The following is a 25,064-nucleotide window of genomic DNA, read 5'->3' as shown; positions in this document are numbered from 1 at the left end:
AATAGGGAAAAAGACGAAACAGGGAAAAGGACGAAAGACGCAAAGTGTCCGAAAAGTGCAAATGCGAAAATGACTCGATCCTCAAAGGAAGTTGTCAATTCACATGAAAGAGTCTCATAAACCAATTCTGAGCACTCGAGATGACACTAAGTGACATGAAACAGAGCTCATAAAAGAAAATTAAACGAAAAAAAATCCATTCGTAAAATTTCAAGAAAAAGGAAAGGGAGGCAAATGACCGGGTCGTTACACCACAAGGTTAGAGACATATGCTACTTGCATTCAAAATTATGAAACATCAAACAACAAGCATGGTTTTTCCTGCCATCTAACAACTATGCTACCACTACACTACAATTAAGCTAATGACATAAAATTAAACTAATTAAGCTAAGGGAGAGGCACAATCCATCAAGAAATGAGCATGAACCATCAAGAAAATTACAACAGCATTCCATTATGCACAATGTTTTGACAATCTCTAAATCTATGACATTAATACACATAGACATGCATCAATAATACAAGAAATAGAGACAAACACATGTACATCTATTCTAGCATACATAGACATATGGATAGAATGAAATGATCAATTGGAAGCATTAAACAACATAAATCACTGAATAAACAAGATCTATATATATATAAGTGCCAAAACATGTATTACAACACTAATCCTCAACAATACACAAAATTAAGATGTAGAAAGCATGCTTGGGGCTAACTCTAGCCCCAAGAGGATGTCTAGCCACTCACAGTAGTGCTTCTCTAACCATCAAGGGCTAACTCCATGGTAGAGATTTTGCTTCTTAGTTGATGAAGAGTCTCCAATGGTGTCTCTAGCCTCCTCCTCCTCTAAGCTTCCTCTCTAAAAGTTCTACAAGGTTTGATATGATATGATGTGATATGATGTAAAAAGTAATCCTTATCCTTATATAGGTAGGTCAAACGACACCCAAAATAAGCTGGGGTTGTACAGCAAATATTCCCCAATGATTGGATAGAGGGCAACTTTTTGTGAGCTAGAAATTTAACTTTTTCGCACTAGAGGAAGTTTGATTGATCGAACCTTAGACTTGGATCGATCGAACATGGCTGAGATCTATCGAACTGAAGTTGGATCGATCCTCAATAGCGGCGCTTTTTGGATAAAAACAAATGTGAGATATTTCGAAGATATTTTTGGGAAAAGGACAAAAGTGGTTGGTAGGGTGGTACAACTAGATAAGATCAATCATTTGGATAAGGATAAGGTAGTTCGATCGATCGAAGAATGATGTTGGATTGATCGAACTTTTGAGATCTCTGAAAATGTCATCATGGCTCTGATCCATCTTAAAGTGCTAAGATCGATCATGTTGGATCGATCGAACCTTGATCTGAGATCGATCGAAGATGTTGAATTCCGTCTTTTTCTTCCTTTTGCTTCCACTTGGCTCCTTTCTTTGATTCATCCCAGAATTGCTTCATTTCTACTCTTATTTGGCTGAGTTAGCTTATTTTCGGGATAAGTGCCTGAAAATGGAAAGAACACGAAATCAATCTAAGACGGTAAAGTAAGATAGATAAGGGTACTAGAATGCCTAAGCTTAAGGGGTTTAAATACGCACTTTTCAGCGCTCATCAGTGTAAAGGTGAAAAACCCAAAAATTTAGACATCAATATGAATCACAATCTACCCAAAACATAATCACAATCCACCACAATAACGAATCCCAACCTCCACTAAATACACACGAATTGAAAGAGTGAAAAAGATTAGAAAGCTTACCCTAATATAGAACTCCAAACTGTGTGCTCTTGTAGCATAAAATATGAAGAAGATGATGAGAGGAATGTGAGAGAGAAAAACAAGGGTGAGATGATGGGAGGAAGAAATGAAAGAAAAAGAAGGGCAAAAGAATATGGAATGCTAAGGTTTGAGAGTATGGGGGTGAAGAGAATAGGAGATATGAAATAAGTTTAGAATTGGTAATGGACAACAGATTCAAATATTTTTGGATCCATGGTGTGAAGGAAAATGTTTATGTAATGACCCGGTCATTTTCTTCCTTTTCTTTTTTCCTCAAATTTTGCGGATAAATTTTTTTCGTTGTCTTTTCTTTTCTGTGGATGGTTTTTCGTCACTTAGTGTCGCCTTGAGTGCTCGAAAATGGTTTCTGAGACTCTTTTCTGTGGATTGACAACTTCCTTTGAGGACCGAGTCATTTCCATAATTTTCGTGTTTTGACACTATTCACCTTTTTGTCCTTATTCCTATTTCGTCCCTTTCCCTATTTTGTCTTTTCCACATTTGTCACTTTGTTGGCGAAACCTCACTTCTTGTGCTCGGAGTTGGTTTTTGACTTCACGTATCCTTATCGTGAGTGGTTTCAATGAAATACGTATCTTTACTTTCGCAAGAAAGTACTCTAGTTGCTCCCGGTGCCTATAGGGGCATGGATACATAAATCTTTGGAATTAATTTCATTTCTTGGGGTGTTTTTTATAAATATCTTTTGAAGATATTTTATTTCAGGGGCATCTAAGAAAATATCTTTTGGAAGATATTTTCATTCTGGGGTAGTTTCGCAGTTAACCCTTTTTGTAGGGGCTATTGTGCAATTAACGAAAGTTATTGCAAAATGTCTCGTCTGGAGCCTGGATCCTCGTACAGGATTCATTTTCATTTTTTTTTGACTCGTAAATTCATAGAATTCCGTTCTGGTCATTTTTCTCCAGTTTCGGAGTTTCTGGACCCGGTTGCCGCCGAACTTGTTCGGGGCATAACTTTCTACTCGGGACTTAGTTTTTGACGCCGTTTCTTCCATTATTCATATTTTCTTATTTTGGATCTTTTTCATTCACGAATTTTTGCCATTTGAGCTCGTTTGCTCAAATTTTACTTTTCCGGACCCGACGGGACCTATTCGAGGCACTTTTTGGATTTTCCTATAAAAGGGAAGTGAGATATTTCATTTTTGGCCATCTCCTTCCTTGATGCACGACCAGCAGCTCCCATGGCTGCCAAAAAGGGCTGCCACCCTTCTTCTTCCATTTAAACCCTCTTCCCTTTGTTAAAAAGTTGAAATGCCTTTGCGTTTTGTGTTCGTGTTGACTACGCGCTTCTTTTACCCATTAGAACCCATTTCTGACCAAATTTTGAGTTTGGTTTTGAGTTCAAGTAGTGATTTTCGTGGGGCTTCTTTGGGATTCTTGGTCACAGCGTTGTCCCTGACAAAACCCCGAAGTATTGTCGGATTCGGAGCCGTTTTGTTTTGATGGCTTTTGAGATTTTCATCTCAAATTGAGGTACAGGACTCAAGACTTGAAGATTTCATTGCCTTGGATCGTTTGGTAGCTTTATGTATCAAACTTGTATTCTTTGATTCTACGTATGTAAAGTGTACATAAGTACACTCCTTTTAATGCATTTTACATGTATGACATGAGGCCAAGGGCCATTAACTTGAAAGGTTACAAGTATGTTTCCTCTAAAACTCAAGTATTGCCATTGTAGCTTATTTGTGAGAAATGGAGGCTTTGTATGCTAAAACTTGTTAATGGAATGTAAAGAGGCCTTAGGCCATGTTGGTACATCTATTTTATCATATTGCATGCACTTGCATACTCACTTTGGCAAACAACACCATCCTTGATGAAACAAAAACTCTTAGTAGCATTTTTAGGGAGTTTTACCCTATTCTGTTCCAGGGGCATTTCGGGTATTTCATAAGGCGTTTTTTTTATTTTTCCATAAGAGTCACGTAGAAAACTCAATTTTGAGGGGGGTTTCTTCTTTGTGTTTTTCCAGAAAATGCCATCTTGGCCCTCAAAAATCCATATTTGTCCAAAAAATCCTTGCTGCCAGGTTTTGCAGATTTTAGTGCAAATGTACTTGGTACTATTCATCGACTTTTTTTTGAAAAGTGTGATGACCAATCCGAAACTTTCGGGGGTCTTGTGGGTGTATTTTAAGATTGCATTTTCAATTTAGGCAATTTAAAAACCTCCCGAAGCCCTATTTCCTTTCCTTGGGCGGCAGCTCGGAGAAATTTTTACCCCCTTGACCAGATTTTCTTAGGCGCATTCTGGGCATTTTACAATGCATTTTTTTTTGTTTTAGTCTGTGATCGGGGTAGGAAACTCGATTTTAGGGGGGGGTTTCTTCTTTGAGTTTTTCCAGAAAAGTCCATTTAGATGCCCGTTTTTACTCTCAGTTGCAGCAGTAGTGGGTTGAAGGCACTGTAGCTGTCACGGCCTTCGTCAGGCAGCCGCGACGTCGATTTTGTTTTTGACCTTTCTCCCTCATCCGTACTCCAAATCAAGTGAATTTTTTTTTTAAATTGATTAATTTTTCATTTTCTATCCAAAAGTATGCTTGGTTACACCCATATATTTCTGGATAATTACCATTTTACCCCTTTAGCTTTATTGCTCGTTTTTCTTTATTTTGTCGTTTCTCCTTCGTCCGGAATCCGAATAATAAAATTCTTGAGTCCATCATGATTAATTTTTCATTGTCTTCCTAGTGGTGTGCTTGATAGCACTTGAATCCACTTTTTTTTACAAAATGACCATTTTGCCCCTAGGTTCCTTTTTGTCCATTTTTGAAACGACACTTCCGCATTTGCTTTCTTTTGGGTTCCATGACCTCATTGAGGGTCACATTGGTGTCTTAAAAACACATTGTATCTCCAGAGACCATTGTTTCACCTTTCGCTTTCGCATTTCGGATCTGTTATCGGGTCATCTTTTGGTCATCACTGACGTATCGGGTTTACAAAACTTGGGCCGTCACAGTTTAAGTGACCTATTTAATCGTATGTTGCTGGGGTCTCTTAGCAGAAATAAATAGAGTTTATTAAGTGATTTTATTGTTGATGGCCAATGGAATGAAGATTTATTGCTTAATACTTCACTAGAATTGAGACATATTTTTTACAATCAAAGTATCTTTGGGAGAGTTGATCAATTAAAATGGAAGTCCAATTTTTGTTTCAGAGCAGCTTGGGAGGTGTGTAGAAGTCTAAGACAGAATGTTTACTGGTATGGTTTATGCTGGAATGGGGGAGGTCCAAAATAGTCTACTCATTCTGTTTTGGTCTTGCAGGAGGGTTAATTGACTCATAATTTTCTACAAAATAAAGGTTTCTCTATTGTATCAAGATGTTATTTGTGTCTTAAGAGTGTGGAAACTTTGGATCATTTATTTTGCAGTTGTGACTTTACTTGGAAGGTTTGGAATAGTATCTCTACCATAGTTGGATGGAATTAACAAAGGGTCTTGGATTTGCCAAACTGGGTAATGGTGTTTAATCAACGTTTTTCGGGAAAGAGTAACAAAATGGCTAGAACTTTTTTTACTGCAGTGTTATATTTTATTCGGAGAGAAAGAAATGAGCGAATGCATAATGATATTTATAGAGATGTAATGGAATTAGCTAAGTGTATTATTTGGGAGGTTCTTGATGTTATAGGGGTATGCCTTTAGGATATTTTATAATCAATTTATTCTTAGCAGTGCTTTCTTTTCTACCCTTTCCTTTTTTTAGGGTAGTTTATGATTTGTAAAGTGAGGGTATGCCTTCACTATATTTCCATGTACATTATTCAGGGGAAAAAAAAAAAATTATGGGCTCGGGTTTTTCACGGCACTGGCATTTGCCCTCAAGGAATAGCAGGTGCTCGTGGGGTGCCAAGGCTATTCGGTGTACCAAGCCTGGCATGCAACTGAGTGAGGGCTGGGGCACTTGGCAGGCACACACCAGAAGCTACGGGCATCCGCTAAAATAGTAACTTGCTGGATTTTTAAATCGACCGAATGGGGGCCGGTCCAAGCTAGGAAAATTTCTTAACCTCCTTTAGGCCCTAGACCCCTAGAACAATCATTGGAACGGAAATCAGAGCTTTCCTGTGAAAGCGATATTTTTAGGGTTCGAAATTTCCATGAATTTGGATATTTTGGAAAAAGTGCCCGGGATGAGCCCGAAAAATCCCGAAATTGCTACCAAGACCTTAATATGACCAGTGAAACGCAGAATGACCATTGGAACGGAAATCGAGATGATTCCAAAAAAGTGTAAATTTTTGGGTCATACTTAGTTATTTTTTAGATTTTGGTGAAGGCAACAAAGAAATGAAGAAGCTTTGAATAGAAAGAATTGCTTCCTAAGAGTGCTAAATTTAACGTCTATATCTAGACAAACCAAGAATCACATTAGTCCTCATAAATTGGGTTTGTCAAGAGAATGGTCTCCACATTTTGAACCGGGACTATGCCATCCACATAAGGCCAGCTTGATCGTTAGTCCATTGACCTTAAAAAGAGTTCCTTCTTTGGGATCTTGAAGTTCAATGGCACCATGAGGAAAAACAAAAGAGATAACGAATAGACCATCCCACCGTGAACGGAGTTTGTCAGGAAAAAGTCACAAACGGGAAGCCAAACTTTTTGACCCGAAACAAAAGACTTATTGATGATATGTTTATCATGGAATGCTTTAGTCTTTGCTTTGTAAATTTTGGTACGTTTGTAAGAGTCATTCCGGATTTCCTCCAGCTTATTAAGCTGCAATTTTTTATTAGAGCTGGCCTGCTTTAGATCAAAGTTGAACCTTTTTATGGCCCAAAAAGCACGGTGCTCTAATTCAACCGGGAGATGACATGCCTTTCCAAAGACATATCAGTATGCAGACATGCCAATGAACATCTTAAACGTAGTTCGATAAGCCCAAAGCGCATCGTTTAGTCATAATAACCAATCTTTGCGATCCGGTCGAACCGTTTTTTCAAGAATATTCTTGATTTCCCGATTTGATACCTTCACTTGACCATTAGTTTGAGGATGGTAAGGTGTGGCGACCTTGTGAGTGACGGAGTACTTAAGAAGGACTGATTTTAGATAACGATTGCAAAAATGAGATCCTCCGTCACTAATGAGTGCTCTAATAGTACCAAACCTGCTGAAAAAGTTCATTTGAATGAATTTAACCACAACAGCATGATTATTGGTTTTGGTAGCCTTAGCCTCAATTCATTTGGACACGTAATCCACCGCCACGAGAATATACTCATAGCCATGAGAGGATGGAAATGGTCCCATGAAGTCGATTCCCCATACATCAAAGATTTCAACAATTAAAATGGGGTTCAACGGCATCATGTATTTTCTTTACATGGCTCCAAGTTTTTAGCAGCGTTCATGTCATACCCCTAATTTTAAAAGGATAGTCTTAGTATTTATTTAATTGTTTTATTTGCATTTTTAGATTTTTTTTAATTGATTATTTGTTTATGTGTTTAAATTATTTAATTGATTGTTTGATTAAGTGTTTAAATGTGTTTTGTAAGCTTCTTTGATTTTAAATGATTTAACTGAATTATTTGTTACCTGATGATGTGTAATTTAATTGTTAGGATTTAAATGTTTTATTTGCTGTCTTATATTTAAAGAAGTTGGACTTGGATAGTAGTAATGGGCCAACCAATTGAATCCCATGGATTACTTGGATGGAGGTATTAATGGGTATGGATAATTGCCCATGGATAGTTGTATGTGTGTATATATACATGTGTGTGTGTGTGTGTACAAGGATAGTAATCTATTATTAATATTATTTTTACATTTATATTGATAATAGTAGTATGGAATAATCTGATATATATTTATAAAATAGTAGATATATATAAGATTATATATACGTATAAATTTTAGTTACCCTTTTTATATTTTTACCTTTTCTTTTATTTTCTTGGTAGTCAGATTACTTTATATATAAGTGATAATTTGTATATATATAGATATATAAATTTATTATGTGAGTTAGTAGACTATTATTATTTTTCCTTTTCTTTTATTAAGTTATTAAAGTAATTATAATTGGAAAAAGGATTTTATATAGTTAGTTTATATATATATATAAGTATATTATCTGCCATAGGGTTAAAAAAAAAAACCCTATTCACGTTCATAGTGGAAGCAACAGTTTTAGAGAGAGAAATAGGGGAGCCAAAAGAGGAAAAACAAAGGAGGAGGCTTGGGTCTTAATCTAAAATCCTAAGGCAAATTCTAATTCTGTCTCTTCTCCTTTGACTTGTGTTTCTGTACATTCTTAGTCAATTCCAGGAACAATTAATGGGATTAAAACAAACCTTTATACATGTAAAAAATCTGATTTTACAGTATGTTTATATATGTGATGAGTTTGTAAAGTTTTTACTTAATTTAGTGTTTTGATGCATGACCTATGATTTAAGTTGATGTAAAGATGTTTATATGCTTTAAAATCAATATGGAAACACTCTGGGATGGAGTTGGTAAGTTTTGAACCTTCAACAATGGAGGTTTGAAGGAGTAAGTTCGTCAGAGAAGAAGAAGATGAATAGCCGCGGAGTTTCGGTCAACCAGTTTGTTGTTTCGGTCGACCGAAGTGGTTCAGAGGAATAGGACAAGTTAGTATTTCGGCCGATCGGTTTGGGGATTTCGGCTGACCGAAATAGCTGAATTAGTCAACCTGTTTGGTACTTTATTCGACTGGTTTTGTACTTCGGTCGACCGGTTTGGTACTTCAGTCGACCGGTTTGGCACTGGAAATGGATTTTGGGATTTTTGGTATACTGTTCATATCTTTATGCTTACTGGAATCTGTTTTAATAATTTAAATTAATTAATCAGATTCAAAGAGGATTAGGAAAGCATGGTTAATATTAATATGCTAATGATAGGAACAAGATGTACTTTAATTTGATATATATGTTGTTGATGGAGGATCTAATTGTTTAACCTTAATCTAGCAAGGTTCATGATGTTTATATGATTTAATCATGTATTAGTAGCATATTATGATCATATACATGACTGTTTTATATTATACTCATCTCTAGATTTAAATTGATGTAATATTATATTTATTTTCATCAATTGTGAATTTTGTGATGTAATGCACCAGTATGGGATGGTGACATTCTAAGGACAGATTAACTTATCAGTTAAGTCCTACCTATTTTGTATAAGGCAATGGATTAACAAAAATGTTAAGTTCTCCTTATATTCAAATCAAGTCAGCTGAACAAGTTGAATGACTTATAGAGGATTACTTTATATTGGATAGGATGGTTACTAGATTATATATATTTAATTATGTGCCATGATATGAGCTTGAGCCTCAGGATCAATGGTTAGGGCACGTATATTGCCAGGGATATGTAGCTACATATAGTGCAGTTGTGTACCCTGATAGGTCTAGGTATTCATGCCCACTATATGTGCGTTTTTGCATGTTACCTACTATTCAGGTTGAGACAACCCTATAGTCCAGTAAGGTTCCTTTAGTGTGTATTTATACATATACGGACTACATAGTTATTACTGAATTGACTAGGATGTATACGTGTATCGGGTCCTGTTTGGGATGTAGTAGATTAGAACTTGTTTGTGGGCCTGACCCACTATTATTTTTTAAGTGTTCGTCAGATCCAATCATAGAGGTGGTTCGTGCCGAGCAGAGACTATTCATTCACTTTTCTGATTAGACATAGGAGTCTTCCTTATGTTTTAGTATTTGAATTCATTTTTGTTTCATTATTTAGTTTTTAGCTAGATTATGGATAGGGGTCCATATGATGGATTCCTAAGTTGTAGCGATATCAGATATTTTGGATATGGTAATTTGGAGATTTATTTAATGATTTTGTTTAAGGAGTTATTGTTTAGTTTTCTTTCCTTTTCTTTATTTATTCTTAATTCTTTTTGTACTTATTGCTTGTTTAAATATTAATTATTTGATATCATTCGGCTCTGTGCTCAGACTTGATCACCCGTGGCTCTAGAATCGAGGGGTATCACAGTTCACAAGATTTACAGAAATTAAATGCATCCTGAAATAGAGAGGGCCAATAAAATCTGCTTTGAAGCACTTTGGCGGAAGTTTTCTTAGTGCAGAAATGTCCTCTACATGCTAGAGTGGCAAAATTTGAGGACACTTTGGAAATCATTTTTAGGAATGCATCTCTGGATGATTTGTTCCGGGCAATATTTGAACAACTCCGGATCTTCCCAAAAGAAAATTTTGATTTGGAGAAGAACCGGTCTTTCTCTTATTTAGATTAGTTGGTAGGAATTTTACCTACAACAAAGTAGTTAACGATATCGGTATACCAAGGAAGTTTTTCATGGGATACTTGAAAGATTTGTTCATCCGGGAATGAGTCATGAACCGGAATGAAATCAGAAGAAACCTCAACAAGAATATGGGAAAGGTGGTCAGTAGCAACATTTCCAGTTCCTTTTTTCTCCCGAATTTCATAATTAAACTCTTAGAGTAATAGTATCCAACGAATTAGTTTAGGTTTGGTTTCCTTTTTGGCCAACAAGTGCCTCAAGGCAGCATGGTCCGAGAAAATGATGACCTTGGATCTAACAAGATAGGATCGAAATTTATCTAAGTCATAGACGACAGCTAGTAACTCTTTTTCAATTGTCGTATAGTTCAATTGAGCTTCTGACAAGATTTTGCTAGCATAGTAAATGGCATATGGGATTTTATCCACACACTGGCCCAAAACTGCACCCAATGCATTGTCGGATGCATCACACATGATCTCAAAGGGAAAAGATTAATCGGGTGGTTTCATGATTGGGGCAGATGAAAGGAGGGATCGGAGTTTTTCAAAGGCCTTTAGGCAAGTTTCATTAAATAGAAATGGAGTGTCTTTGGCAAGAAGTTGGCATAGAGGTCAAGCAATCTTGCTAAAGTCTTTGATGCAACTCCAGTAGAAATTAGGATGGCCAAGACAAGATCGAATTTGCTTCACCGAGTTTGGAGGTTGAAGATTAGAGATTAATTCAACCTTTACTTTGTCCACTTCAATGTCCCTTGCGGAGACAATATGGCCTAGGACAATGCCTTCACAAACTATGAAATGGCTCTTTTCCCAACTTAGGATGAGATTTGTCTCCTTGCATCTTTGAAGTACATGAGAGAGATTATGGAGACAACTTTGGAATGAGGATCCAAAGATAGAAAAATCATCCATGAATACCTCCAAAAAATTTTCCACCATGTCAAAAAGATAGACATCATACACAATTAAAAAGTAGCCAATGCATTGCAAAACCTAAAGGGCATGCGTCTATACATAAAGGTACCGAAAGAACATATGAATGTGGTCTTCTCTTGATCATGGGGATCAATAGCCACTTAGTTATAGCAGGAATAACCGTTAAGGAAACAATAGAAGTTTTGGCCGGCTAGCCATTCTAGGATTTGATCAATGACAGGGAGTGGAAAATGATCTTTCCTAGTGGCAAAGTTCAACTTTTGGTAGTCAATGCACGCACGCCACCCGGTGGTGGTGCATTGTGGTACGAGTTCTCCCACTGAATTTTCAACAACGGTGAGTCTGAATTTCGTTGGAACCACTTGTGTGGGGCTAACCCACTTGCTATCGGAGATGGGGTAAATGATTCCCGCATCTAATAGCTTAATGACTTCCTTAAGCACCACCTCTTTCATGTTTGGGTTTAACCGGCACTGCCTTTTGCAGGAAGTTTTAGCGTATCCTCTAAATGAATGCAGTGCATACAAATAGAGTGGTCAATCCCTGTTAAATCAGCCACTGCCCAGCCAATAGTTTCTTTATGCTTTTGTAGCACAGCTAAGAGGCTGTTTTCTTGGTCTTATGTGAGGTCCGATGCAATAATGACCGGAAGAGTTTTGTTTGAACCGAGAAAAACATACTTAAAATTGGCCGAAAGTCACTTTAACTCAAGTTGGGGTGGAGATATTAGTGAAGTAATAGGAGGAGTGCTGGAAATTTGAGGAAGAGGTTTTTTTGGTACTTATCAAGAGGGAAAGTCCATGATAGCATTGGCTTCAAGCAAAGAATTGACTTCTTGAATAGATTAAACAATATCAAAGATTTCAAAGTCAAAGTGAGCCATACATGCCTTAAGAGGGTCTTTGCTTAGAATGAAGGGGAGAGACTCTTCAACCATTTCATCTATCACATCAAGAAGGAAACATTCATCCTCATCCGGAGGATGTTAAGTAGCATGGAAGATGTTGAGTTTTACTTACATGTTTCCAAAAGAGATATCCATCACCCCAGTTCGGCAAGCCGTAGCTAAGAAAGGCCTACCAAGGATCGCAGGAATGTGTTAGATCAGGGACTAGTTCTGTATTAAGAACCAAGAAGTCTACCGGGAAGTTGAACTTGTCCACTTTTATGATCACATCCTCAAGGATGCCCCATGGTTGCTTGACTGATCTGTCTGCAAGTTGCAAAACCACGGTGGTTGGTTTAAGCTCTCCCAATCCAAGTTGTAGGTAACTGAGTAAGGAATCAGATTTACACTCGCTCCCAAGTCAAAGAGGGCCTTTTCTATCTCGTTATCTCCAATGACACACGAGATTGTCGAGGCACCCGGATCCTTATACTTTGGGGGAGTGTTATAATGAATGATAATACTTACTTGCTCAGTTAACCTCACCTTCTTTGAAGTATGACTCTTGGACATGCGTTTTTGGGTACACAAATCCTTGAGAAATTTGGCATAGGGAGGGATTTGCTTAATACCATCTAGGAGAGGGAGGTTGATCTTTACTTGTTTAAAGACCTCCAATATGTCCTAAATTTTTTTGCTCTTGTTCCCACAATGTGTAGACTCTTTGAGACGTTGAGAATAAGGAGATTTAGGCTCAAAATATGTCTCCACATTTGGGGTTGGAAGATTGGAATTTTCTGGGCTGGAATTTGGATTTTTGGAAGTGACATTTGGATTTTTGGGAGGAAGAACTTCTTCATCATTTCTTCCATCAACCTTGTTATCAACAATCCGTCCACTTCTGAGCATGGTGATTGTTTGAACATGTTCTTGAGTAGGTCCACTCGGAGAATAGATTTCATCAATCACATATTGTCCTCTTGGATTTACCACGGTTTGAGCAGGAAGCTTTCTTGTGTCCCTTTGAAGTTGATTCACGGTGTTGGCCAATTATCCAATTTGAGTTAGAATTTTTTATATTGATTGAGAGTGCAAATGAACTAATTGCACTGTGGTTTGGAGTGATGATTGCATTCCTCTAATAGTAGACAAGATTTGACTATTCGAATCCTCTATTTTTTTCTCCAAAGCAGAATTTGATAAAGGAGGAGGATTCACAGCAGATGGATTATTGTTGAATGGAAGCCGGTAGCATGAAATTGCTGGTTTATGGGCTGAGAAGTGGGCTGATTTTACTGCCCTAATTTTGGAATGCCGAATTTTATGGGGCTGGTTGCCTCCACAAAAAATTTGGATGATCTCTCCATCCCGGATTGTATGTATTGGAATATGGATTATTCCCTGGATGAGAGAACATAACATTCGCTTGTTCTTGATTATCACTAGAAAATTGCTCCGGTGAAGGGTAATCTTCAGAAAGATGAAAAGTGATAGTGCATGAAGCACATACTGAACTTGAAGATGTATTCAAAGATAGAGAAGAGGAGAGATGGGGTGCAATTAATTGAAAGAATTTGTGGGCTATGGCATCAGTTATGAAGATTCTTCCCTTAATGTCCTTAGTTGACAAGGGTTAGTAATCTTTCCAATGTTAGAGGTAGAAGCCCTACAAGAATTATGTTGCAATAAGTTTTCGCTCAAATTCTCAAGTAAGGTCCAAGCCTCATCTTCATTCTTGGACATGAACATACCACCACAAGAAGAGTACTCAATCATTTGTCTATGTGGCTGACTTAAGCCATTATAGAAACCTTGCACCAATTGCCATTTTGAGATTTAGTGGTGCAGACACTTCCTAAGAAGTTCTTGGAGTCTTTTCCAAGTCTCAGAAAATTGCTTTCCATCTATTTGGGAGAAACTTAGAATTGAACATCGCATTTAGTTGGTTTTTCCAATAGGGTAATATTTTTTCAGAAATTCTTGTTGTAATTGACCCCATAAAATGATGGAATTTGCAACCAAAGAGTTTAACCAATACTTTGCTCTCTCTTTCAAGTAAAATGGTAAGACACGCATGTGAAGAGCATTTTAAGGGAAGTCTCTCATCGTGATGGTAGAGCAGATTTCAAGAAACTCATTAAGATGTTTATAAGGATCTTCATTGTCAAATCCATGGAATGATGGAAGCACATGGAAAATATTGGATTTGATTTCATATTGATGTGCATTAATGTTGGGCATTATAATACACGAAGGAGAAACTTATGTTGTAGGTGATGAGCACTGAATATACGCATATTCGAGCCCCTAAATACATATATGTTAGGGCCTAAAGTAATACTTCTATCCATTATTAGACTAATTTATGTTTAATGTGTGTTTGTAGGTACTTTCTTAGATAAATGATTAAAACCGAGACTTTATGATGATATCGAAGCTTACAGAGTTGTTACCAGACAATCAGAGCAAGCTGAGAGCTAAATTGGTGAAGTTTGAAGCAATTCAAGCCTTAGAGCTCGAGTCCAAGTGTTGAGGCTTGAGCATCACAACAAAGAAAAGAAGAAAAGTCAACAAGGCCCAAATGCTCGAGCATCAGTACCTTGATCCTCGAGCCTTACTACAAGGGTGCTCGAGCCTTAACCAAGGGTGCTCGAGCCTTTACCCTGAAGCTCGAGCAAGCGGCGTCAAAAATTAATGAGTTGATTTCACTACAACAGTTTTGGTTTTTACCAGTGCTCAAAAGCGCTGGTAAAAGCCTTAAAAAGCGCTGGTAATTCAATTATAAATCCAGTGTCGGTAAGCCTTTACCAGCGCTTTTGGAGAAGCGCTAGTAAAGAGCCTTTACCAGTGTTTTTCTAAAAGCACTGGCATAAGGTCTTTACCAGCGCTTTTTTAAAAAGCGCTGGTAAAGGGTTATTTTAATTTTTTTTTTTTTTTTTATTTTTTTTCCCCCTATGCCAACGCTTTTTGAAAAAGCGCTGGAAAATGATTATTTGAAAAAAAAAAAAAAAAAATTATATTTTTTTTTCCCCTATGCCAGCGCCTTTTGGGAAAGCGCTGGTAAAGGATTATTTGAAATTTTTTTTTTTATATTTTTTTCCCCCCTATGCCAACGCTTTTTGGAAAAGCGCTGGTAAAGGGTTATTTAAATTTTTTTTTTTCCCCATTATTGTTTTTGGAGAAAAATTTCTTCACGGCTACTAAATGCATCCTAACACAAGTCAATATAAAAATACCATCCAAATTGTTTTTACAAATAACCACAAGTTAACCCTGCCAATATGAAAAATACCATCAAAATTGACTACTAATACCACCACAAGTTAAGCTAGTAAAAAATGTATACTAATACAACCACAAGTTAACCTGCCAATATGAAAATACCATCCAAATTGTCTAGATAAAGGTACTAAATGTCACACAAAAAGAATTAAGAATTTTTAACAAACGTAGTACAAGTTTTTCAAAAAGAACAAGGCGAAGGAAATTCAAAAAGCACAGCCACGACCCCATCTTCAACTTCAACTTCAACAAGTCTTCTTGCCCATTTGATTTGAATTACCCTACATTTTTTATAAATTCATTAAGCGCACATTATAATAAATAAAAATTTAACATATATATAAGAGAAATTAAAAGTTCATAATCTTAACTGAATTGGCATCACGACTAGAAAATGGATTTGGGGATACTCTAGGAGGAGCATTTAAAGAAAAGTAAACATATATTTAGTAAAGAGTAAAACTAATAATAAATATACCTGTCCACTACAATTTTGTTGTTGCATCTGCATTAGCATAGCCACCTATTGTTGCAAATTTTCCAACTTGTCATCGTAGTTGGCTCGTAAATTTTCCAACTTGTCATCGTAGTTGGCTCGTAAATTTTCCAACTTGTTGTCATAGTCGGCTTGCATTTTTGAAATCGTCTCCTGCAACTCTAAACGTGTAGAACGTGCCTCCTCCTGAGATTTTTTAGCATTATTAATCGATTCAGTTTTAGTAGGAGAGGCCCCCAAACATCGCTTGGTGTAGGCCCAAAGCCAAGCATCCGCACACGACCAGTTCTCTCTTCTCCTCTCACAATGGAGAACAAATCATTGGAGCTGCCAATAGGCGAGTCAGAGTAACTTTTTTGAAGTTCTCTTATGTTTTCCTGCCAAAAAAAAACAAAAAAAAAGTTTGAACTACCATGACATACTATTATGAAACATCCAGAATTGAAAACCCTAGATTCTAAATAAAGCACAAAAGAACTGAAATCCCAACAAGCTATAAACATGTAATGCTTAAATATACATGTGCATGTATAATATATATATACCTAAGCTTTCATGACAAAAACAAAAGGATTTAAATGAAGTAAATAGAGAAAAAAAAAAATCAAATTTTTATTAAATTAGTAGTTCTTTTAATACATTGTGCTGTATACACTTAATAAAAAATGTAATCGAGTCATTATAGAAGAGGAAAAATCAAATTAGTAGTCTTTTGAGGTACCAAACATTGTGCTAAAGTATACAATATGATTAAAGAAATTGCCAACTTATGAGTACTGTTGTTTATATCTAAATTTGAATGTCCCATCTAATTGAAGAATCTTATATAGGTAATTGGACAAAAGACTTGGTGTGCAATTATTATTATAGGACACATAATTCTATGTCTTTTATTTAATTAGATTCACTAGGCAAAAGTTGTGAGGGGCGTGAATCTAATTAAAGGATGGACACGAAAGCAATCTATTAGTCTTGTTTTCAGTTCTGAAAAGATTCTCTTAACAAATTAGAATTCTTTTTTAGGTTTTTTAATTCGCCTAAAAATTTTCTCTAGTTCAGAATCGTATTTAAGTGTTGGTTTTGATAAGGAACGACAACCTAATATGCACCATGTCCAATGATAAAAGAGTAACAAAAATAAATAAATAAAAATATATTTTTTTTGATGCCTAAACATTTAAACACTTTCAATTTCATTTTAGCTACATACTAATTTGGATTTTTTTTTTTAAATTCCATTTCGATACACGTAGTCCCAATCTTACCAAATAAAAGTAATCCGAATAAAAAATTAGTCAATAAAGGTTCCTAAATCGTTGATTAATCCCCTTGGACAAGTACCATATTGTCCGATTACTTAATCCAACACTTTTTTAATGGTAAATCATATTCAATCACCAATCTCAATGCAACAGCACATATAATACGCCAATAAAAAACTATGTGTTCAAAAATGTGTGTGAAAATTGTACATCATTTGATAATTGCTCCTTAAGTATTTGAGCCGGCAGTGAATACTGATGCAAACCAACTACAAACCACCAAGAAATTATTTCATATATTATAAAACGTTTATATCTAGGATTCAATTATTTAATACAACTTGTTGTTATCTATAATTTCCGTACAAATTGCCATGCTTGATGAGATTATATTGAATACAATGGGAGAACTGTCCCAAAACAAGCAAAATCAACAATAATTACAAGTTTACAACGTTTTGATTGTTGCATGAACACGAACAGTGCCCCGTGGTTGTAAACGTTGTAAACGAACAATAATTTACGTTGTAAACGTTTTGATTGTTGCATGAACACGAACAGTGCCCCGTGGTTGTCCTCTTAGAAGGAGTTCTCCTTATCATAGGAGTCCATCCATACTTTCTATCTTTTTTTTTTTTTCTTTTTTTCTGGTATTTAAAATAATTGCATAATTTAAGTAGGATTTGCCTAGCCAAAAACTTGACACAATGGAAGTGAATACAAACTACAAGCATGTAACTTATGATACCCATCATGATATTATTGCATGCACACTTGTTACTGTTCTAATTTATACTTCTTTAAATATATGTTCTTTTGCTTTATTAATGGGTTGGTAATAATTACTACTAAATACTTTGGAATTAAGTACTGCTAAGATTCACTAGGCAAAAATTGTGTCCTAGTGAATGCTTATTCAATCAAGCATGAAAACAAGGGTTCAAGTATGTGGGACACGCACTTTTGGAATAATATGCATAAAGTTCGGTTTGCATCCAATCTATAACCTTCAGCGCATATCCCATGGCAAGGTAATGGCTTTAGTTACTTATCATTGTTTTGTTAAGCTTTGTTGATTATCTTAAATTCCAATCTATTGTTTATTTGGCATAAGTTATAAAGTTAATCTGATCTCCATAATTTTATCAGCTAATTGATTGACATTATATGTTCTGTATAAATCAAATATAAAATTTTGCATATAATTAAAATGAAGGCTCCGATTAGCAAAATGCTCTTAAAAGCTAAAATAGATTCAAAAAGAAGAGAGAGATTTTACTTCTCTAATCATAATTGTTTTCAATAAAAGAAAAGAAAAAACAAAAATAGAGGAGGAAAATTACTATCTCAGCTGATATGATAATGCGCATCTTCTCATGCTTGGACATTTAATGAACCTGAGACAGCATTTTCAAGTTTCATCTATGAATTTGGACAGTCTCGTGTAAAGATTACCAATTTCTGTTTGGGCGTGGTGTTTTAGGAGATGTCTCTCTTTTGTTTTGGTTAACTCCTCTGTAAGCTTTGTTTTGGGTTGTGCCCTGTCCAATGGTCTGATCTGTTGTCGAGTGTTGTGGGCCTGTGGAATGCCCCTTGTAATACTAAACGGTTTTTTTCTTTTTTATTTAATCCTTACTTACCGGAAAAATAATAATAATAAAATAAAATAAAGATTACCAATTTCTCACTGTAGCAACGCAGCATATATCAATAATTACTTGATTGGGTGAGTGATAACAATTTCTTAATTAGTTTTTTGAAGATGGAAATCGTTTCAGAACTGAAAAAAAAAAAAAAAAAGAATCTGAATTGGATTAGAAATCTGCAGAGATTGAATCTGAAACAATTTTTATCAACATGCCAAGCTTTTTGAAGATGGAAATCTTTTCAGAACTGAAAAGAAAAAAAAAAAAGGAATCTGAATTGGATTAGAAATCTGCAGAGATTGAATCTGAAACAATTTTTACCAACACGCCAAGTTTTTTGAAGATGGAAATCTTTTCAGAACTGAAAAAAAAAAAAAAAAAAAAAAAAAAGAATCTGAATTGGATTAGAAATCTGCAGAGATTGAATCTGAAACAATTTTTATCAACATGCCAAGCTTTTTGAAGATGGAAATATTGTGATAAACTATCAACTCAGATTTCCATCTTCAAAAAACTTGTTTGTTGAGGGATTTACTTAATATCCTTAAAGAGTGGGGCCAAGAGAAGTATTTGGGCAGGGAGGTATTTAGTTTTATTGAAGATAATATTGCAAAGAAAATAAGGGGATGGAAAGGAAATTTTTTTGTCGCCTAGCAGTAGAAAGGTGTTAAAAGCTATGCTTACCCTCTTATGCAATATCTTACTTTAAGCTCTCGAAATTTTTTTATGACAGGTTGAAGAAACAATGGTTTCAGTTTTGGTGTGTTGTTTGGGAGGAAAAGTTTAAAACTCATTGAATTAGTTGGGATTGTATGGTGAAACCTAAGTAATGCGGTGGGTTGGGTTTCCGGGATGTGGAGGCTTTCAAACTTACTCTTCTAGCTTATGTGGGGTGGAGATTTCAAGTGCAGAAGACTGATTCAAGTGTTGAAAGCTTGTAGAGTTGATAGTTTATCACAATAATTACAATGATCATCATGAACAAGTGTTTAGTGGCCCTTTACATAGCTTGTATATAATATTTGAAGTTGTCTACATTCAAAAGACTATTGCCACAATATATGAGTAACAAATTAACACAAACAACAAACAACAAACAACAAATAGCAAATACTTCTTCTCCACAACACAAATCAATCAACAAGAAGCCTCCACATACAATGATCCCATACTCCCATACTTTTCAACAAATACAAGAAAGTAAATTGCCTCCACACGGGCCGAAGATTTAAAAATTGGTCACTTCAAGGCACGTGACCCCCTAATACAGCGTAAAGAGTTTAAAAATTGGTCACTTCAAGGCACATGACCCCCTTTTTGCAAAATGGAAGCGTGAAAACTTACAATCATCTCCGAAGCAGCAGCATCAGTAGCTTTGCCATCCTTATTTACATGCGTGCGGATGAATAAATCTGCACGAGAAAGCTGAATACCTTCGTCTTCCTCAATCTATAAAAGAATATATTGTGATATAAATTATTTACCACTAACATTTATAATCATTCAACGACATAAGAATTGAAATAATTTATATTTTCCATAAAAACTTCAACTAACCTCAGCAGAAACACGTGCAAAGCTTTTTGTCCCTGTAGTATGCATCATTGTCTGCTTCCCACGACGTTCTTTATTTTTTTTGCTGACCTCCTACAAAAAGTGAGAAAAAGTAAAAGTTCTTTGAGTAAAGAACATTCCACCTAAAATAATGACTGAAAGCAGGTAAACTAAAAATTCAACTCATTGACTTCAAAAAACATTGTGATAGATGGAGGATTACCTTTGCCATAGGCGTACCCCAACGCTTAACCAAAAATTCCCAATGCTCCTTTTCAACATTAGGTGGTGGGTTTGCCAATCTTTCTTCATCTGTATCCCTAACTGAGTAGTATTCATTTTTCAACTCACACTTGTACCCCCTCCATTTTTTTCCGATGGAGGATATTGTCCACTGTTTTGTCATGATTCCCACATCATATTTTCCCTGAAAATGTGATAATTGTTGTATGTTAGTCCACTTTTTCCATAAAAATTATCTTAATGTTAATGAAGGGTTTACCTTTACAATGTTCCACATATCCTCATTCAGCCGTTTAGGCATCTCCCACCAAGTTTTGTAGCACAAAGGAGCTAATTCACCCTTCCGGGCAAGTGTTCCCAGATAATTAGTATATGTACCACTCCCAGGACCGATCGGCTGTCCAAACTTATTAACCCTAACAAAAATTAACAATTGTAGATGTTTAGTACAAAAATAAAAATAGAAATCCTTTTTTCTCCTTCATATTGAATATAGTCTAATTATGTAAACTATATAAGATGATCTATATATATATGTACCTTAAAGGTAATAAGGTTTTCGCGTCTATGACATTCGTGTCGAACCCCGTCTCTTCTTCGGCGGTGGTTGGGATGATTTTGAAGTTGAAGCTTCGGTATTTTGTTCACTCACTTTTTCCACTTCACTAACCATTCATTTCATTGTCAACTTATTATTTATCCTTCCTAGAAAAGCAAGCAAAAAAGTGAGAATTCAGTTAAGAGAATGCAATCAAATTGTTAAAAAAAGACAATAAAATTGTAATTCAACACAACATCTAAACATCAGCACGGGCAATTTAATAACTATGACACAGTGGTAATTATTGACTCTTGTTCCAGGTCAAAGTATTAAGTTGGATCCAATGCAACCGATTACAAGCCAATCTGTAATGCCATTGAGAATCGATGAATAAAATAGCTAATGGACAATAGATATATAGTTGAGCAAGATCAACAATTCAGTTGAAATCTTTGCTCGAAGACGGCATGATGGCTTGGTTTGTTCAAAACAAACCATGCCGGAGAAGTCATCGGGAGTTTTGAAAGTTTTGGTATCTTTTAAATTGATGAAAGAAGATGAAGAAGGAAATGTCAAAGCCATTCTCTTTTTTCTTGGTGTTTTGAAGAGATAAGAGAGGGATTTGTAAGAATTGATGAAGGCATTGAAGGTATATTTATAGAAGAAAAACTATAATTAGGTTTGAAGGAGACGATGTTGGTGGGCTCTAGTTTAAAAGGGAAAAAGTGCAAAAATCATTATCTGCTCACCTTTTCAAAGTCATAATTCTTAATGTGCAATTACCATTTCAAGTCATACTTCTTCATGTGCAAGTTAAATGCAGGGACTGAAAAGGGATGATTTTTTATGGGTTTTAAATTTTTGTGGTCACTATCAGATATATGTCTCTGTTGTGGTATATTCTATGAAGAGTAAATTAGTAATCATTGAGTTTTTAATTTGCACAAAGTAGTTCTTGTACCCCACATATGACTTTTAGGACAGTAAAGGTTTCTTTAATCTCATGAGATTGTAAAGTATCAGCTCTAGGACTTGCACAATGATTATTTAATTACCGACCTGTCTATAATATCTTGAGGTGATACAGCCCCTTGAAGATATTTTGGGCTTCTTGTTATATTAGCTACACCTGTCCTAGTTTAGATTAAATTTTCAGTGCTTTATGGTCATTTAGTTTAAGTTGGTCAATTGGCCATTATGTAGGTTTATCTGCATGCCTCAGATTAGATAAAAGATGTAGATATTTTAGACTGTATTAATGTGCCATTATTGGTTTATCATATTAGATAAAAGACGTAGATATTCTAGATTGTATTAATGTGCCATTATAGGTTTATCTGCATGCCTCAGATTAGATAAAAGATATAGATGTTCTGGATTGTATTAATGTGCCGACCAAAAGTGTTATTTTCTTCCTTTTTTTCCTATTCCCTCTATTTTCAAAATATTCTTACTCAAATTTAAGTTTGCCAATTTGTTTGAGATCATTTTGTTTACCATAAATAGTATCTTTTATACTTCTATTTGAACGTCTAGCTCCACCTCCACTTCTTCAAGATACTATGATAACACTTCTATTACCGTGCTACGCTAACCTTACAATGACTTTGCTAATCATTATTTTTTCTTAGTTGGTACTCTCCTCTCACACACACATGCCTAGTAAACAATTTCTCATACCTCAATAACTTTTGTTCCTTCAATTTTGATTTAAAAAATAAAGTGGGAATTTGCACATATAGCTACAGGAGAAAGGAAATTAGGTGGTCAGTTTCCTCCAAATATTCGGCCATATATCTTGGTGTATAATATAATAATGGACGGTTTAGCTTTCGCCACAACCTGCAAACCCCACAAACTTAGCTAAGTTCCCTTTGGTCGACATATATGTGGATGAAAAACATTTTAAATTCTCAGTGTTGTTTGCATTTGGTTGGTTTAGGATAACATGATTGGTTTTTCCAAGGAAAAGTGTGGTGGTAACAAATTCTGAAAAACATTTTAAATTCAGATTTTCCTTTTTATAGCAAATTAATCTCAACTAAGAGTTACAACAAATTATAAAATAATCAAGGAATATACAGTACTTAAGGCACAATAACAGTAATATAGAATAAAATCAGTGGTCGGCCCTATAATAACAATCAAAAATCATGTAGTTAGAAATTTTATCCCACCATGGAGAGTAATTTTATATTCATCCGTTTTTGTCGACATTGATGATTGCACGATGCACTAATTCTAATCATGAAAGAAATACATTCCAAATATAATGAATAAGTATAACCCAGAAAAGCACGAAACTTCAGCATATATTCATCAACGCATGTCTGAAGAGGGGAAAAAATTTTATACACAGAATATAAAATTAATAAACCCTAAAAAAAATTTGCATGTATATATATATGGAGGCGAATTACAAATAGATATGAATAAATTTTGAACCTTTTTTGAATTCAGCGGTTGAAATCAAAGATCCAAATCCTCCAACCTCGACCTGGATTTTGATTGATAATTTTATTGACGAAACTAAGAACAATAATTTTCCCGGCAACACAAAACAACTAAAATCTGGAAACCCAATTTGTAAAAGCTACAAAAATAGATAGATCTACCTGAAATGTGAAGCGATCGCAATTGAGGCTTTGAAGTCAATGGATATAATAGACTGAAAAAAATATTTCAATCAGAACCATAATAAGAATCATAAACCAAAAATCAGAAAAACATAAAGATTATTTTAGTTATGGAGATTTCCCTAAATATATATATATATCGACAAAGAGAAAGCTTCAAGAGAAAGGGGGTACTTACCACCAAGAGAGAGAGGATGAGTAGGATCTGTAAGGGGAAGAGAGAGAATCCCTAAATTGAGGTACTTTCGTTAATTGGGGGTTCACTTGCTACACCAGTTAGGGAAGGGGAATATGATGTTCACCGGATGCACTATTGACTTAGTGACTGAACTAGGGGATCCGTCTTGTTTATCGCCGGATAAATCTTTGAAACAGAAAGGACGGGACGGGCAGGATGAAGAGAGTTACCTCATAAGGAAATCGGAGATTGAGATCGATTAGATGGAGGTTTTTCAGATGGAAAAACGACCTCTGAAACGCAGGTGGAAGAAGTGCTTCAGCTGAGAAATGGTGGTGCAGAGAGAGGGATGAGAGAGAGAGAGCCTACGATGAGCTAAAGTAATGGCGATCGAGCGTGAGAGATCGAGCGTGAGAGATCGAGACGGAGCAGATCGAGATAGCAGAGAGGAAGAGAAGGCTGAGGGACGAACCAAAAAGGGAGATGGATAAATTAGGGCTAAATCAAATGAAATGGGAAAGTGTATAGTGTTTTAATGGAACAAAAGAAAACGACGCAGTTTAGATAAAATAAGCGGAGGGAAAAAGTGAAGGGAAGAGAAAAATTGGAAGGAAGGAGAAAAAATTAGAGGGAATAGAAGGGACTTATACCAGCGCTTTTCGTTAAAGCGCTGGTATTGTAACACCAATACCAGCGCTTGTTTTTTTAAAGCACTGGTACTATAATACCAATACCAACGCTTTCCCTTAAAGCGCTGGTACTCACCAACACTAGCGTTTCCGCTTCTATTGAAGCACTGGTACTATAACACCAATACCAGCGTTTTTCGTTAAAGCGCTGGTACTGTAACACCTACACTAGCGCTTTAATAAAAGCGCTGGTACTGTAACACCAATACCAGCGCTTTTCCTTAAAGCGCTGGTACTGTAACACCTACACCAGCGCTTCACAAGAAGCGTTGGTACTGTATCACCTATACCAGCACTCTTCCCAATAGTGCTGGTAAAAGACTAATATGTTGTAGTGTTTTAATTAAAGACTATGCTCCCAGGTCTCGTGCATCACCTCCATGATTGAGCACTATCCATAAAGGATTGAGCATCATCCACTGATGCTCGAGCATTGAGTCCCAGATGCTCGATCATGGTACCTAGTGCTCGAGCCTATGAAGCTTAGATCGAGCAATGTTAAAGGAGTTCAATCCCAAAAATATTCCAAGTGTTGAAGAAAAGACGCTTCGGAATATAGTTAAAGAAAATTAGCTAAGTGTCAATCTGATGATTGAGCACCATTCACT

General features: G+C 35.8%; 1 protein-coding gene across 4 annotated transcripts; it reads right to left on the bottom strand.

Moving 5' to 3' along the window:
• Positions 1-14,926: 14,926 nt before the first annotated feature.
• Positions 14,927-24,281, bottom strand: LOC132303220 (uncharacterized). Of its 4 annotated transcripts, none has more exons than XM_059800388.1 (10): positions 23,768-24,281; positions 23,399-23,621; positions 20,953-21,117; positions 20,723-20,828; positions 20,672-20,688; positions 20,393-20,596; positions 20,173-20,262; positions 19,960-20,064; positions 15,690-16,084; positions 14,927-15,492 (listed from the first exon to the last, which is right to left on the bottom strand). In XM_059800388.1, the coding sequence occupies exons 6-9, from the start codon at positions 20,573-20,575 to the stop codon at positions 15,869-15,871; spliced, it is 594 nt and encodes a 197-aa protein (XP_059656371.1). In that variant the 5' UTR covers positions 20,576-20,596; positions 20,672-20,688; positions 20,723-20,828; positions 20,953-21,117; positions 23,399-23,621; positions 23,768-24,281; the 3' UTR covers positions 14,927-15,492; positions 15,690-15,868. The 4 variants fall into 4 exon arrangements, with proteins under 4 accessions (XP_059656371.1, XP_059656369.1, XP_059656368.1 ...); XM_059800386.1 differs by having other exon boundaries at positions 20,672-20,828; positions 23,399-23,450; positions 23,569-23,621; positions 23,768-24,280; XM_059800385.1 differs by having other exon boundaries at positions 20,672-20,828; positions 23,768-24,280.
• Positions 24,282-25,064: the final 783 nt, after the last annotated feature.

Source organism: Cornus florida, unplaced genomic scaffold (genome assembly GCF_030987335.1).
Source record: "Cornus florida cultivar Cherokee Brave unplaced genomic scaffold, ASM3098733v1 CherokeeBrave_3.0.0_Hap2_Chr04, whole genome shotgun sequence".
NCBI classification, from domain to species: domain Eukaryota; kingdom Viridiplantae; phylum Streptophyta; class Magnoliopsida; order Cornales; family Cornaceae; genus Cornus; species Cornus florida.
Note: the sequence above shows the minus strand (reverse complement) of the source record. Positions and strands in the feature narration are given on the sequence as shown.

Excerpts from the sequence above, each read along its gene's own strand:
- LOC132303220 (XM_059800385.1), bottom strand. The coding sequence starts at position 20,713 with ATGCCTAAACGGCTGAATGAGGATATGTGGAACATTGTAAAG. Across the intron at positions 20,263-20,392 it reads GGGGTACGCCTATGGCAAAG|GAGGTCAGCAAAAAAAATAA; the intron begins GTAATCCTCCAT and ends CACTTTTTGTAG. Across the intron at positions 16,085-19,959 it reads CTGCTGCTTCGGAGATGATT|GAAAACATAAGAGAACTTCA; the intron begins GTAAGTTTTCAC and ends TTTTTTTGGCAG.